Consider the following 13,931-nt stretch of genomic DNA (forward strand, 5'->3'; position numbering starts at 1 on the left):
TATACTGTACTTTGTGGCAAATGGAGAAGCTAAAGCACTATTAAAGTTTCAAAGGTATTAAGGTTTCCTGTAGTGTCAGGAGGATTTCACCAATAAGATGTACAACTAAAGAATAGCTTTTAACAAGCACTTTCATTGGCTGTAGAAGCAGAGATAGCCCAGAATAGATAATTAGATATTAGTTATTGACCAGAACAAAATGAGTCCTCCCAAGATGATTTGAATGATAGGTAATTCTACATTTTCTCCACTCCCAAAAGCCACAGAGAACTATGTAACAGTGTTTAAGCTCTAGATACAAATGCAAATCCCACACAAATATGGGGTGGAGATATAGTTGGGCCTAACACAAGAGGCATCTCTCATAATCTGGCAGAGTTGAGTTGCCTACTGCCTTCACAATACTGTTTTTAAAGGGATTTTTCAGGTGTGAAATCAATTAAAAATAAATTTGCACATTTATGAAAGACTGATTCACCCACCTTGGTGCCTGGGTAATGCTTCCAAAATTAGAAGAAGTGAGAGAAAGATTATTCTGAAGTTTAGCAACTTACAGTGTGCTGAAGACTCTGCTGTAGATAAGTCATTTAGACAGACATATCCTGACTTGGGTTGGGCTTCCCTCGGCACCTGCTGGAATTTTAAATCTTGCTGTACACACCCAGTCTTCAAATCACGCAATCTCTCTGTGGGAAATGGAGAGAAGTTTCTTTGTAAACTGTAAGAATTTAATAGCTAATGTTTATTAAAAGCTACATTTTTCAATCCCTACTTAATTGGAGCTGCCTGCACACTAAATCTACGACCATGTCTTCACAGTGAGTTACTACATGGCAAGTCAGGGTGCAAATCTAATGAGTGCCACCTTGCCACAAAGTTATGTCCCATGTGAACACTGCAACAGTGCAGCGAGAGTCCTGGAATGCAGCATAGCATACTACTAGAAAGCATGGTAGGCTAAACTGCACTCTGGGACTTTCACCGGGCGGTAGCAGTGTTCACATGGGATATTGCTGCATGGCAAGGTGGCATGCTGTAGATTTGCACCTGGCTTGCCATGTAGAAGACCTGGCCTTAGATTTAGTGTGCAGGCAGCTCCAATTAAGTAGGGATTGGAAAATGCATAACACAAATTGTCAGTCTGTGGGGCCAAGACCACACATTTTTACTAAATTTCAGAAACTATAGGTCCCACAATGCAATATTTTTTAAAATATGACTAAGCTGATGACAAATGGGCCACTAAGGTAGAATATTGCATACTGGCACTTGTCTTAGTGGATGGCACCTTGAGTAAGAAGACTAAGACAACTGCAGTTTAGTTCACATGATGTGAATTAGGCACTTCCGCAAGCTACCGTTGTGACCTCACTTGGACAAACTTTGTGCGAGTGTGTCTGTGTAGAAGATAATAAGGGGTGGGGCCTAATCATTTTGTTGGTGTTTCTCTCTCAAGAGTTTTTTAAACAGTGAAGGAAGAACAAACTTTTTACAAAAATTTCTGGAGATATTATTTAAGCAGTGCTCTATTATACCACTTAATTTTAGAGTGCCTCTAAGGTACAGTACCTTTTTTTTTTTTTTAAAAGCTTTTCAGCGTCATCATGCTGAGCAAAGAGTTGGATGTATAAATCCACCATAGGGAACAATCCTGCTTTGATTTAGGATTAGATGATTTAACTCCAATTTCTAGGAATTTACAAAATCCCAGTGGCAAAGGAAAGACATATTTGTACACATACACCACAGTGGCGAAAGGAACAAAGGCAAAATGAGCAATCTGGTATTATGTTTTGTATCCTCTAACTATATATAGACTATGCTATGGAGTCTGCACTCTGTATGCGCAAGGTCTGTTCCCGTCCACTCGCAATGGGCAGTAAGAGGAGATGGCAAAGTCAAGAATTAAACTGAAACTGTATTAATGGTGTGAGAAGGGAACATTGCTGGTTCTTCTGTCTGAAAACTATCTGATGCTGGGATGGAAGAAGTAAAACCTGCAGAGAAACTTCTTGTATATTTATGTAAAATATTTTATATAATGGGAAACCACCACTGTCACCATCTCCCAGTACAGTAGATGACTAGTAGTTAATTTAAAGTTTCTGGTTCAATGAAAATTTAAAGCACACTCCCCCTCTCCTTCAGTTTACTCACACACCCAACAAACATTTTAAAACAATATAAAGTAGGGGTTGATTTTTTTTTAAAATGGTCTTCAGTTTTGTGGGTGGAAATCAACTGTGGGTGCCAGTTGCAGAATTTAGATTCTTAACTACATACAGAAGTAAGTTAGCTTCTAAATGTTATCTGTGTTTGGAATTGATGGAGGAGAACAAATAGAGGTTCTTTTAAAAGTTTGGCCCTATTTGTCAGTCTTATGGACGGATATCTGGCATGTACTAGAATTCAAAATGATCTCGACAAACTGGCGAAATGGTCTGAAACAAACAGAATGAAATTCAATAAGGACAAATGCACAGCACTACACTTAGCAAGGAATAATCAACTGCACAAATACAAAATAGAAAATGACTGCCCAAATAAATTTGTTAGTCTCTAAGGTGCCACAAGGACCCCTCGTTGTTTTTGCCTAGGAAGGAGTACTGGAGAAAAGGATCTGGGAGTTACAGTTGATCACAAGCTAAATGTGAGTCAACAGTGTAATACTGTTGCATAAAAACTAGATATCATTCTGGGATATATTAGGAGTGTTGTAAGCAAGACATGAGAAGAAATTTCTCCAATCTCCTCAGTACGGATAAGGCCTCAACTGGAGTGCTGTGTCCATTTATGGGCACCACACTTTGGGAAAGATGTGGACAAATTGGAGAAAGGCCAGAGGAGAGTAGCAAAAATGATTAAAGGTCTAGAAAACGTGACCTACAAGGAAAACTTGAAACAATTGGGTTTGTTTAGTCTGGAGAAGACTGAGGGGGGATATGATAACAGTCTTCAAGTACATAAAAGGTTGTTATATAGAGGAGGATGATAAATTGTTCTGCTCATCAGAGAGGACAAGACAAGAAGTAATGGGCTTAAATTCCAGCAATAGAGGTTTAGGTTGGACATCAGGAGAAACTTCCTAACTGTAAGGGTAGTTATGCACTGGAACAAATTATCTAAGGGAGGTTGTGGAATCTCCATCATTAGAGGTTTTTAAGAACAGGTTAGACAACCCCCTGTCAGGAATGGTCTAGATCAGGGGTTCTCAAACTGGGGGTCAGGACCCTTCAGGGGGTCTGGAGGTTATTACATGGGGAGTCGCGAGCGGTCAGCCTCCACTCCAAACCCTGCTTTGCCTCCAGTATTTATAATGGTGTTAAATATATAAACAAGTGTTTTTAATTTATAAGGGGGTTGCACTCAGAGACTTGCTGTGTGAAAGGGGTCACCAGTACAATAGTTTGGTCTAGATAATACTTAGTCCTGCCTCAGTGAAGGGGACTGGACTAGAGGACCTATCGAGGTCCCTTCCAGTCCTACATTTTTATGATATTGGTAAATATATTTACATAGATGAGTTAGTGTAATATCCACATCATGTACACTGTAGATGGAAGTACTATTGTATGCTCACCAAAATAGCCATCTTCACATTGTAGCTTTTCAGCCAGGTCTATTGCATCGTTCATTTCATCTTCTAAGAACTGCTTCCTCCTTGCGTCCAAAGCAGCGACAGCTAGCTGCTCTGCTTCCAGTTGAGCTCTTTTCTCTGTAACTTCTTCCCACTATACAACAGACACATTTCAGTACATTTTCAACAGAAGTGCAACATGCAAAAAGCAAGCTTCACAGAAAGCCATTTGAATGATTTAAAATTACATACCATCATTCATTTAACACAAAAAAGTGCTGTAAGACACTGAGTTAATGTTTTCTACTTTTGAGAAGAGCTTTTGCTGATGCCCACCAGGGTCCTCTTGAAGCAGCTAAAGGGAGGTAGAAGATATTATTCTGGGTCTAGACTAGGAAAAACGTTGAGTCTAGCTATACACTGTTAGTTGACCAGCAAAATCAGGGAAAAGACATTAGGGGAAAAACAAATGTTGGGGGGACACTTTTTTGGTAAAACCCTTTTGACTTTTCATTCTGCACCATGCTGCAGCCACATACTTTTTCTCTTTTGCACGTCATCTCCCCAGAAATGCAAAAACACACTTACCCTTTTATCCTGCTCTTCCTTCATTGCTTTCAGCAACTCTGCTTCTTTTACTCTGTTGTCATGAAGAAGTTTAGCTATCTCTTTGTAATGTGCCTCACGGTCTAGATCATCACATTTTTGTTTATACAAGGCTTGGATTCTCCAGTCTGTGTCGATGCACTTCTGATCAGCTTTTGCTAAACTTTCTTCAGCCAGCTAAGAAAAAGTGATCAGCCAAACGCACTTACTTTAACTTTAGCACACTATCCGATTACAGATCAAGAACAATGTTCTCCATTCAAACTTAAATTTATTTCACTGCCATTGTTAAAGATCTCTACCAGCAATAGGTTCCGGAGAATTATCGCTGCAGTAGAGCTCCCGTTTATGCACTAGAGCAAATTGTTTCTTTACAAGTCTCTCCCTTTGCTTATCTCTCACCTCTGCTATCTTCTTATTTATACATGGGCATATTTTAAAGAAGACTTAACTGAACCTCAAATATTTTAGGGGTGCCATTTTGCTAACATTTAAATATTTACCTGATCTGCAAGTACAATTAAATCAGACACCTAAATACTACCATTTCTACCCACAGTCAACTGCACCCACAAAATTGAAGGCAGATAAAAAAAAATTAAGACATATATGATTATTTCTGGACAAACTATAGAGACAGTTGCTAAGCACTGGGACAGTGGGTAAGCTTCAACTGTCTTTCAATTGTGCTGCTAAGAGTTCTGAGCTTGGAAACCCAAACAAGCTCATAATGCCAAGCTGGATGCATCTGTTGAGTACTGTAATTTGGAAGTCAATGTCTATAGTTAAATTGCCTGCTGATTCCATCTAAGTCTTTAGGGAGCATCACTAGTGACCACAAAGAACCAAAACCCAGATGTTTGTGGCCATGAGATCCAATATTCTTGACAGAAAGATAACCTGGGAACCAGCAATATCTACTAGAAGGATCATGCTAATTCTCATATGTCTTCCAGTCTCTGGGAAAACAAAGGAGGGCTTTCACTCAAGCCATGCCTAGCAGGACTTCAATATACTCCAACTGTCTGAACAGCACTTAAAGTGGGATTCTTTGCATAAGGTCAATATGTAGTAAGTATAGTTGTCAGGAAAAATTAGGATTCTTTTTCTTTGAAAGATTTTCATGCTTGTTTGCAGGAAGAGGCATTCCTTCCAAATATACAAGTTAAATCCATTTTCTTACCACCTGAGCTTTACGGTCCTCATCCTGATTAACTTCTATCAACCTCTGAACTAGATGTTCTTCAAGATCAGCCCTTCTTCGACTGGCATCTATCTCTCCTTTTACTTCCTGTGTCACTGTCTCTTGATCTTTGACAAGTTGCTGTAAAAACAGTTGTGCATAAAAATACAATAATTAAGCTAATGCTATACATTAACGATAATTACGGCTTTTTCATATTGAAAACTTCAGTGCAGAAACGAACGTGTCCAAGGATATCAGATACACCTCACCCTAACGTATTTCATAACCAACCATAAGTATCTCCCTCCCGCACATTGCTTTATCCACTCTATATTAACATATACGCTGCACCTGGAAGTTTATACTGACATAACTCCATTCAATGGACTTTAGTAGAATTACCCCAATGTAAAGCTGGAATACTATCATGATGAACCAGGCCCATTGTAAATACGTTGTACATCTACAGCACCTTTTATCCAAGGATCTCAAAAATAATTCAAATTTGAATTAAGTTTCACAGCACCAATACGAGATACAGAGATATCATCATATCCACTATCTCGACGGTAAACTAGGGCACAGAGAAATTAAATGATTTGCTAAAGGCCATACAAGTCAGTAGCACAGCTAGAAATCCTGACTCTCCGTACCCTTTTCTAAAATGTATCAATTAGTTAAATAAGCACTACCCCCTTATCCTGAAGGTCCTGATCATTATAAGACTAATTCCTTCAGCTGCTGACTTTACAGTTACTGAGTATAAATAGGTTTAGACTGGTTTGTGTTGCGTAGCCACAATACCCACACTGCAGCTGACTGTATATTTAATAAGTGAACCCTTAAAGACAGTTAACCCCATTGTGCTCAGCACAGATTTTGAAATATCATATGGCAAGAAGCATTTTTTAATCACATACAAGTGATGTGAAGGTGCATTTGAAAATAACTGGTCAGATTTTTCAGAAGTCCACTTGTGTGCATGCAAGTTGGGCTTTGCAGGTGTTCGAGATGGGCATAGGTGGGTTTTGAAAACCTGGCTCAATCTTTGTAACTAAAGTTGGCATTTCTAAAGCTACCCGCTGGCAGCAGCACTTCTCAACAGGCGGGAAGCCATTTGTCATGCGAAACTGACTTTCTATCTTTAAGCAGGAAATATTTTAAAACCCAGTAGAGTTCTTTTCTGATTTTTATAGCAGGATTACAGAACAGAAACTGCTTTATGAACAGTACTAATGAAGAAAAACACTCCTTTTCCATAAACATTTCCCCATCCCTTTTTTTTAAAAAATAATGCTATTTGACAATTTGATACTCAGACTGAGGCTTGAGAGCCGCAAGTGGCTCTTTAATGTGTCTCCTGTGGCTTTTTGCCGCACATGATATGAAAAGGACTCTGTAATTTAATTATTAAGTGATCTAAGTTATTAACCAATCAGGATGCTTTTACTATGTTATTAACCAATTGTAATTGATAAAATAATAATACTTGGTCAGTCATTTTGCTGTGAGAATTATATCTATATAAAAACTAAATACTTCCTCAGTCATACTGTTTAAATATGAATATATAGTACTATAGTAAATGCAACAATGAATTCACACTACTGTGGCTCTTTTGTGTAATATTGATCACTAATTTAGCTCCTGAACCACTGAGGTCTGAGTATCACTGCATTACACGGATTGCTTCAGTAAACATCAGGATACTATAGACTAACACAGGAGTTGCAAAGAGGAACAGCATTACTTTTAGACTCATTTCTACTGATTGTAACTTTTTCCTCAGTAATCCTCCTCAACCAAGTGTGCAGATGCAACTTGTAACAACCAAGTTATATTTGTATGTACATGAAGAAAAAAATGGCACAAAGAAGCAGTCCTGAGGTGCCACTGATTAAATTAAAGAATTAAATTAAAAAAATTAAAGAAAGAGGCCTCTCTCTCGCCTCCCTCCCCCCAATCTGGCCAAAGCAATCATATGGAATTTGGGAACTGCAAAGGAACAACCATTCAAAACAAGTTTCTTCTAAATATCCCATAAACAATAGATAACTTTGGTAAACTCTCTGGCTACAAGATAAATTGGGATAAGTCAGAAGCAATGAAGAGCTCACTGGATCTAGTTGGAAGTGGCTCTCCTATAGGGACATTGAGGCTATGTCTACACTACGCGCCTTTTAGCGACACAACTGTGCTGCTTCAACCATGCCGCTAAAAGATGCACGGTGTAGCCACTGTTTGTTGGCAGGAATGAGCTCTCCTGCAGACAAAAAACTTCCACCCCCAATGAGCGGCGTCAGCTTTGTCAGCAGGACAGCTCTTTCGCTGACAAAGCGCTGTTCACATCGGCACTTTTTGTTGGTAAAACTTTTGTCGTTCAGGTGTCTGTGTGTTTTTTTCACTTCCCTGAACGACAAAAGTTTTACTGACAAAAGTCCAGTGTACTTAAAGCCTTAGATGGCAACAGACAAACTTCAGATATCTTGGTACCTGTTCCTTAAGGAAATTAAAAGCATAGTCAAGGTTAATCTAGCCCCATTAATCATGCAGTTAACCAACAGTTTAAATAGATGGCAGGTACTCTCTCTCTCTCTCTCTCACTTTGGGGAAAAATAAACAATCAAAATGAATGCTCTTCCCAAGATCCTTTTTATTCTGAATTCCATATTCTTCCCTTTTATTTTACCCAAACCAACACCATGTTCAGGTCTTTCTTGTGGGGTGTTGGTAACAAACCCAGAATCTCCTACACAGATTACAGTTCCCTGTCAAAACACGTGGTTTTAGATTTCCCAGCTTTGAACTTTACCAGACAATAATTCTTAGTCAAGCAGCATAGTGGCTCATTCCCTCATGGTGTGAAACCTTGGGCTGTCTCCAGCTAGAAGCAGAATTCATTGCTCCTTTACCCCTTTCCAATGCACTGCACTCAGATTACTACCAATTCCCTAAAGAGCAATTACCAAACTATTGTGGCAGTTAAAAATAATTGGCATATTATGTCTACTAAATTTAACAGGCACCCCCTTCTACATACCAGGGCCTCTATCTGGGGTAATGCGAAACTCTGTATAGCGTGCAACCCCATCATTTGGCCAGACTGGATTAGGAAAGGGATTCTGACCATCAGTCAATTTAATACAAATGATACCTTCCTCCCTTTTACAATATCAAAAGAAAGTTTCAATCTAGAGACTAAGAAAGAGTGGCAATATATCCAACTTAAACATGCCATCTCTGATCTGTTTGGCCCCGATGCCTGCGCCACCCATGACCCACCTGAACTGCTGTCATTTCTCCAGATATTACCCAGATTGCCAAGAACTATGGCAACATCATATGCACACTTGGCCTGCAAATTTGAATTAAACACAGATTCCCTAAAAAAGAAATGGGAGAAGGAACTAGGCCAATTATTCTCTGCTAACCAATGAAAACAAATTTTAGTCAGTGCTCTGAACTGTTCCTTGGACCTCCATTTAAGATTAATCCAGCAGAAAAAATCACATGGAGGATGCACTTGGCCCCACTCCAACTATTCAAAACAGGTAGCGCTAAGTCAAAAAAATGTTGCACTGTGATTCAGCAGGTGCACACTTAGCCCACATACTCTAAGAATGCTCCTATACCTGTACGTTTTGGGAAGAACTTAATTTCAGTTAATTTTTTTCCTATCAAATAAAATTTTATTACAAACTAAACCTAATGTACATTGATTGGAAGCTGAATACATCTGAAAAAACACTGGCTCAGCAGAGCACTTACAGTTACCTAAAGATTTGTACTACAACAACAGAAATCCAAAAAACGACCAGCATTTGAAGACTGGAGCATAGACATTGTAAACTTGGCCACCAAGGAAAGAATTGTATATGGTAACAAATACCCAAGAAAAATTCTCAGAAACATGGGATGCTTTCCTGGAAGTATCTGAATGATCCAGTTAAATGCACGGGTCCCACCACTTGCCTCTCCTTCCTCTCTATCTACTTCCTTCCCTCCCAGTCTCTATCCCCCCTCCTCTGAACTTTGCTTCTATTCTTTATCTTATTTCAATACTTTAACTAGTTGGATTTTTATAAACAAATGTTTGTTTGTTTGTAAGTTATGTAATACAAATACTTCATTTATATTTTAAGCATTCATATTATCTATAATTCAGTACTGCAAGTATAGCTAAGGTTAGGTAGCAAATGGTTAATATATTTGAGAAGTTTATGTATTATTTGTTTTTTCTGTATACATATTTTTAAAAAGTTTAACAAAAAACAAACAGAAAAAAACCCAAGAGACTGTATGTAGTTCATTGACATATACCTGTTCAAAAAGCCGTCTTTGGGATTCAAGTTCTATTTGCCGCACTTCTACATCTTGAACAGTAGCAGCTGTTTCTCGCTCTCTCATGGACACCTGGAGGAAAGAAATATACACATAAAAACCCCAAAATGGAAAAGTTGTTTTTCCTTTACCACCATCTTTCCTTTCCTTTTACTGCACACACACATTTAAAAATACTCCAGTTAGTAGGTTTAGAACCTTAGGCAGCTCACTTCGTTTTTCAGCAATGCCAGCACTTGGATCAATCTGGCTTTTCTCGGGAAATGTTGCTAATTTAAGTAAACCATGTGGACAGCAACAGGTGCCAAATTAAACTATATAAATATGAATGAATCAGACACCCACCCAACTTCTAAATACATCTTGTTTCACAACACATGCTACAATTGGTTTCATTACCTATCATAAGTTATGAATTTTTTCTTGTTTACTTCTCTTAATAAACATTGGAGGAAATATTGATTAGATGAGGAAAACAAACCTTTCTTGCAATTTCATCATCCAGACGTTTTAGCTCCATTTGACGCTGATCCTGCTGATGCTTCAGGAAACGGCTTCTTGCAGCATCCAATAGCTGCAGTTCCTTTACTTTCAACTCTCTTTTCACAGCTGCTAGTCTTCAAAAATGAAATAGGAACAAATAAACTGCTACTGGTGGAAAGCTGACACGGATGAGTATGATGTTCCATAATAGCTAACCGTTACCTGTCACAAACTACTCTTTAACTGCTAACACTTTTGACATCATAGTTTTGTTTTGGAAATAAAAACTGCATTGTTATAAGACAAACTTAAATCCAAAGAGTGGCACTCTCTCCCCATTTCCCACAAAAGTCCCATCAACTCTATAACTATTGGTGTTAACTGAAAAAAAAAAAAAGAAAAAAAAGGGCACTTTAGTTTGTTGAGAGAATTTCACAATATTACACCACCTCTTGACCAGAATTGTACTCCCCATTCATTAGTAGATAAGGAAAGTCACTTAACTCCTTTAATCCGCAACTCTCAATTAAAAAAAAAAAAAAAGTGTGTAAATTTTATGGATCTAAAAAAAAATCCCCCTTTACAAAAAAAATCCTCATGGGGATCTTGAATTTCTCTCACAGTTTATAATCCCAAAGTTTATAGACTCTTTCTACATTATAAATTAGGACTTGGTAGTAATTAAAAGAAAAATTCTTAACTCCAACAGAAATTTGAGAATATGCACCCTCATTAATATAAATAACTTCTGTCACAGTAGCAGCTAAAGGCAACAACTGAACTTGAAGCTCCAATGCACAAACACATAGTGAAAGATAGTCTAAAGAGGCAGGTATGTAAGCTGTTTGGGAAGAGAAAAAGTGGGACTGGAGACATACGTGACTTGCCGAAGGTCAGACAGCAGGTCAGTGGCAGAGCCAGGAACAGAATCCTGATTGCCAGATTCCCAGTCCAATGCCCTACCCACTAGACCACACTGCTTCCGCACATTTCAATTTGAACAAAATAGTGGCCATCTCTGTCCCTACTTGTGATAAAAGATTTAATAGCAGGGTGCTATAGCCATGCTTCATACTACTTCTACTACCTCTGTCTTTGATCTGCCAATTTTTCCTCTTCTTGCAGCAGAATTTTTCTCCTCTGTTCTTCAGCCTCACGAAGCAGTTCTTGCTTCCGGTACCAGGCCTCATCTTCTACTTTTCGCTGTACTGCTTTAGCTTCTATTTCGTGAACTAATTGTCTGAATAAATTTTTTTATATATTACCATAGAATCCAAAATAGATTTCAAGAAATTATTCAGGTAGTAAAAACTGCTGGTCATATATTGGAAAAATATTAATTAAGATTATAAAAGCTATGTCTATGCTCAAATTGCCCAGTGATGAAGTAGTTTGAACCATGTCTTCTAAAGTAAATTGGCTATAGCGCAAAAAAGAGATCTACAATAGAAAATGAGAATTATGACAAGAGGATGAAGCTGATTGGCTTACATAGCTTCCAGCCTCATTGATGGTAAAAGCAATAGTACCCTTCAAGTGCCATAATCGACACTAGCACTTCTCAGGCTGTTGAAGACATTTAGTTACTCAAACAACATTTTGCAGCTGCCTTCTATTGGCAAGAGAATTTCAGATTAGTTTAACTATAAAATGGCTTATCTGCTAAAATCAAAATTTTCAAACCTGGGTGACTGAAGTCAGGCACTAAAGGTCTTATTCAGATGTTTAAGTGAAACTGACCTAATTTTCAGAGGTGCTGAAAATCCACATTTCCTGCTGATTTCAATGGAGAGCAGAGAATTCTCAGCATCTCTGGAAGCCAGATCACTTTTACTTTTCCATCTTAAGTGGATTTAGGTACCTCACTTTAGCACTCAAGTTTGAAAATTTTGACCTAGGTGTTTTCAGAGAATTAACAAACATGTTGATTTTAAGCTTAACGTTACTTCAGCAATTAATGCCGGCTAATCCATCTAACTAAAAAATCCAACAAGCCAAACAGAGACATCAAAAGGTAAGGTGTAAATCCACTTTTTTTCTATTCCTCTAACCATTCTATCCTTTTCCAAGCACATACATTTCCCTTTTTCTAGTCTTCATTAGGGTTGCCAGGTGTCCAGTTTTCTACTGGAACACCCAGTCAAAAAGGAAGCCTGGCAGCTCTGGTCAGCACCGCTGAATGGGCCATTCAAAGTTCAGTTGGCATGGGGCTGGCAGGCTCCATGGCCAGCTCTGCGTGACTCCCGGGAACCGGCCCACATGTCTCTCCAGCTCCTAGGTGGCCACGGGGCCTCTGCGCATTGCAGAACCGTGGCCAATGGGAGCTCCAGAGGCAGCGCCTGTGTGCGGGGGCAGCATGCAGAGTCGCCTGGACACACCTCCACCAAGGAGTCAGAGGGACATGCCAGCTGCTTCCTGGGAGCTGCCTGAGGTAAGCGGCACCTGGAGCGTACCTCAACCCCCTGCCCCAGTCTGAGCCCTATCCCACACCCAAACTCCCTCCTGGAGCCCAACCCCCTGCCCCAGCCTGGAGCCCCTTCCTGCACCACAAAACTCCTCATCCCAGCCCAACCCCAGAGCTCGCTCCCCCCGCCCAGCCAGAACCTTCACCCCCCACGCAACCCCTCATTTCTGGCCCCACCCCAGAGCCTGTACCCCATCCCGCATCCCAACCCTCTGCCCCAGCCCCGTGAAAATGAGTGAGTGAGGGTGGGAGAGAGCAAGCAACGGAGGGAAGGGGAATGGACTCAGTGGGGGCCTCAGAGAAGGGGTGGGGCCTTGGGGCAGGGTAAGGGTGTTCGGTTTTGTGCGATTCAAAAGTTGGCACCCCTAGCATCACTCCAGTTTCCAGTAAATCCAACAGATATCTACCCCCTCTCCCAATTTTAAGGTTTCCTTCTATTTTCCCATGAATACCTTTCTCGTAAGTATTCTATTTCATCCTGTCTGATCCTCTCTCGCTCCTGAGTCTGATAATCCACAATAAACCTGGGGTATTTATTAAATACTGGGTACTGGCCCTTTGTGAGTGGTATGAAGTCATCAAGCATACGTTGTGGATGGATGTCTGCTGGAGTAGCTTCCATAAGATGATAGCCTTCTTTAATCACAACATTAATATCCAGATTGTTCCGATGATGGAAGAAATACTGTAAGAAAAAGTTTTCATTTTAAATCCTACAAAAAGTTAAACAAGTCACTACACTTTCCCAATAGATATGTAAATATATTAGTTAATTCTGTATGCTAAAAGTTGATTAAAAAAAATGTTATCATCCTGGCACCACTAGTTAATATAATACATAAATAAATAATGGCTCAATTGACTTAACCCAAACCACTAAACCCTGAAAGAACTTCCTCTGCTCCACTCCCTTTACTCCAAATGCTAGGAATGTTAGTCTGCCCTCTCTCCCATATGTATATATCTTTTTGCCATACTGAGTGAGAGAAGGATAAGAAGTGCTTTCAACTCTGCTCATGAGTTATGGCATCCATTCTGGAACACACGAGAATAATTTTACCCATATGAGTAATCGATTACTCACATGTGCATCTGCAAAATTAGGCCCTAATATTTGCAAATGGAGATTTTTCCATATAAAGAATGCTTTTCTTCCCCCAATCCTCCCGATAACTTCAGAAGTACAATAAAATATTTTCATTTTAGTTGAGAGGCAGTCAACCAAGACTGCCTCACTGTACTTGCATTTTAGAAGGCAAATTAATGAAGCATCA

General features: G+C 39.4%; 1 protein-coding gene across 6 annotated transcripts in view; it reads right to left on the minus strand.

The window, feature by feature from the left end:
• TBC1D31 (TBC1 domain family member 31) overlaps positions 1-13,931 on the minus strand; it is a 34,033-nt gene that overhangs the window by 723 nt on the left and 19,379 nt on the right. For 4 of the 6 annotated variants that reach the window (XM_007070876.4, XM_027833014.3, XM_027833015.3 and 1 more), the window contains 8 exons: positions 13,110-13,342; positions 11,281-11,433; positions 10,192-10,327; positions 9,690-9,782; positions 5,367-5,507; positions 4,166-4,360; positions 3,581-3,731; positions 555-686 (listed from right to left, as the gene is read on the minus strand). In XM_007070876.4, the coding sequence (XP_007070938.2) occupies positions 555-686; positions 3,581-3,731; positions 4,166-4,360; positions 5,367-5,507; positions 9,690-9,782; positions 10,192-10,327; positions 11,281-11,433; positions 13,110-13,342 (1,234 nt within the window). Of the gene's footprint in view, positions 1-554; positions 687-3,580; positions 3,933-4,165; positions 4,361-5,366; positions 5,508-9,689; positions 9,783-10,191; positions 10,328-11,280; positions 11,434-13,109; positions 13,343-13,931 lie in introns of those variants that run through there. The other 2 variants (XM_027833016.3, XM_037892056.2) reach the window with 2 other exon arrangements.

Source organism: Chelonia mydas, chromosome 2, assembly GCF_015237465.2.
Source record: "Chelonia mydas isolate rCheMyd1 chromosome 2, rCheMyd1.pri.v2, whole genome shotgun sequence".
Lineage (NCBI taxonomy): Eukaryota > Metazoa > Chordata > Testudines > Cheloniidae > Chelonia > Chelonia mydas.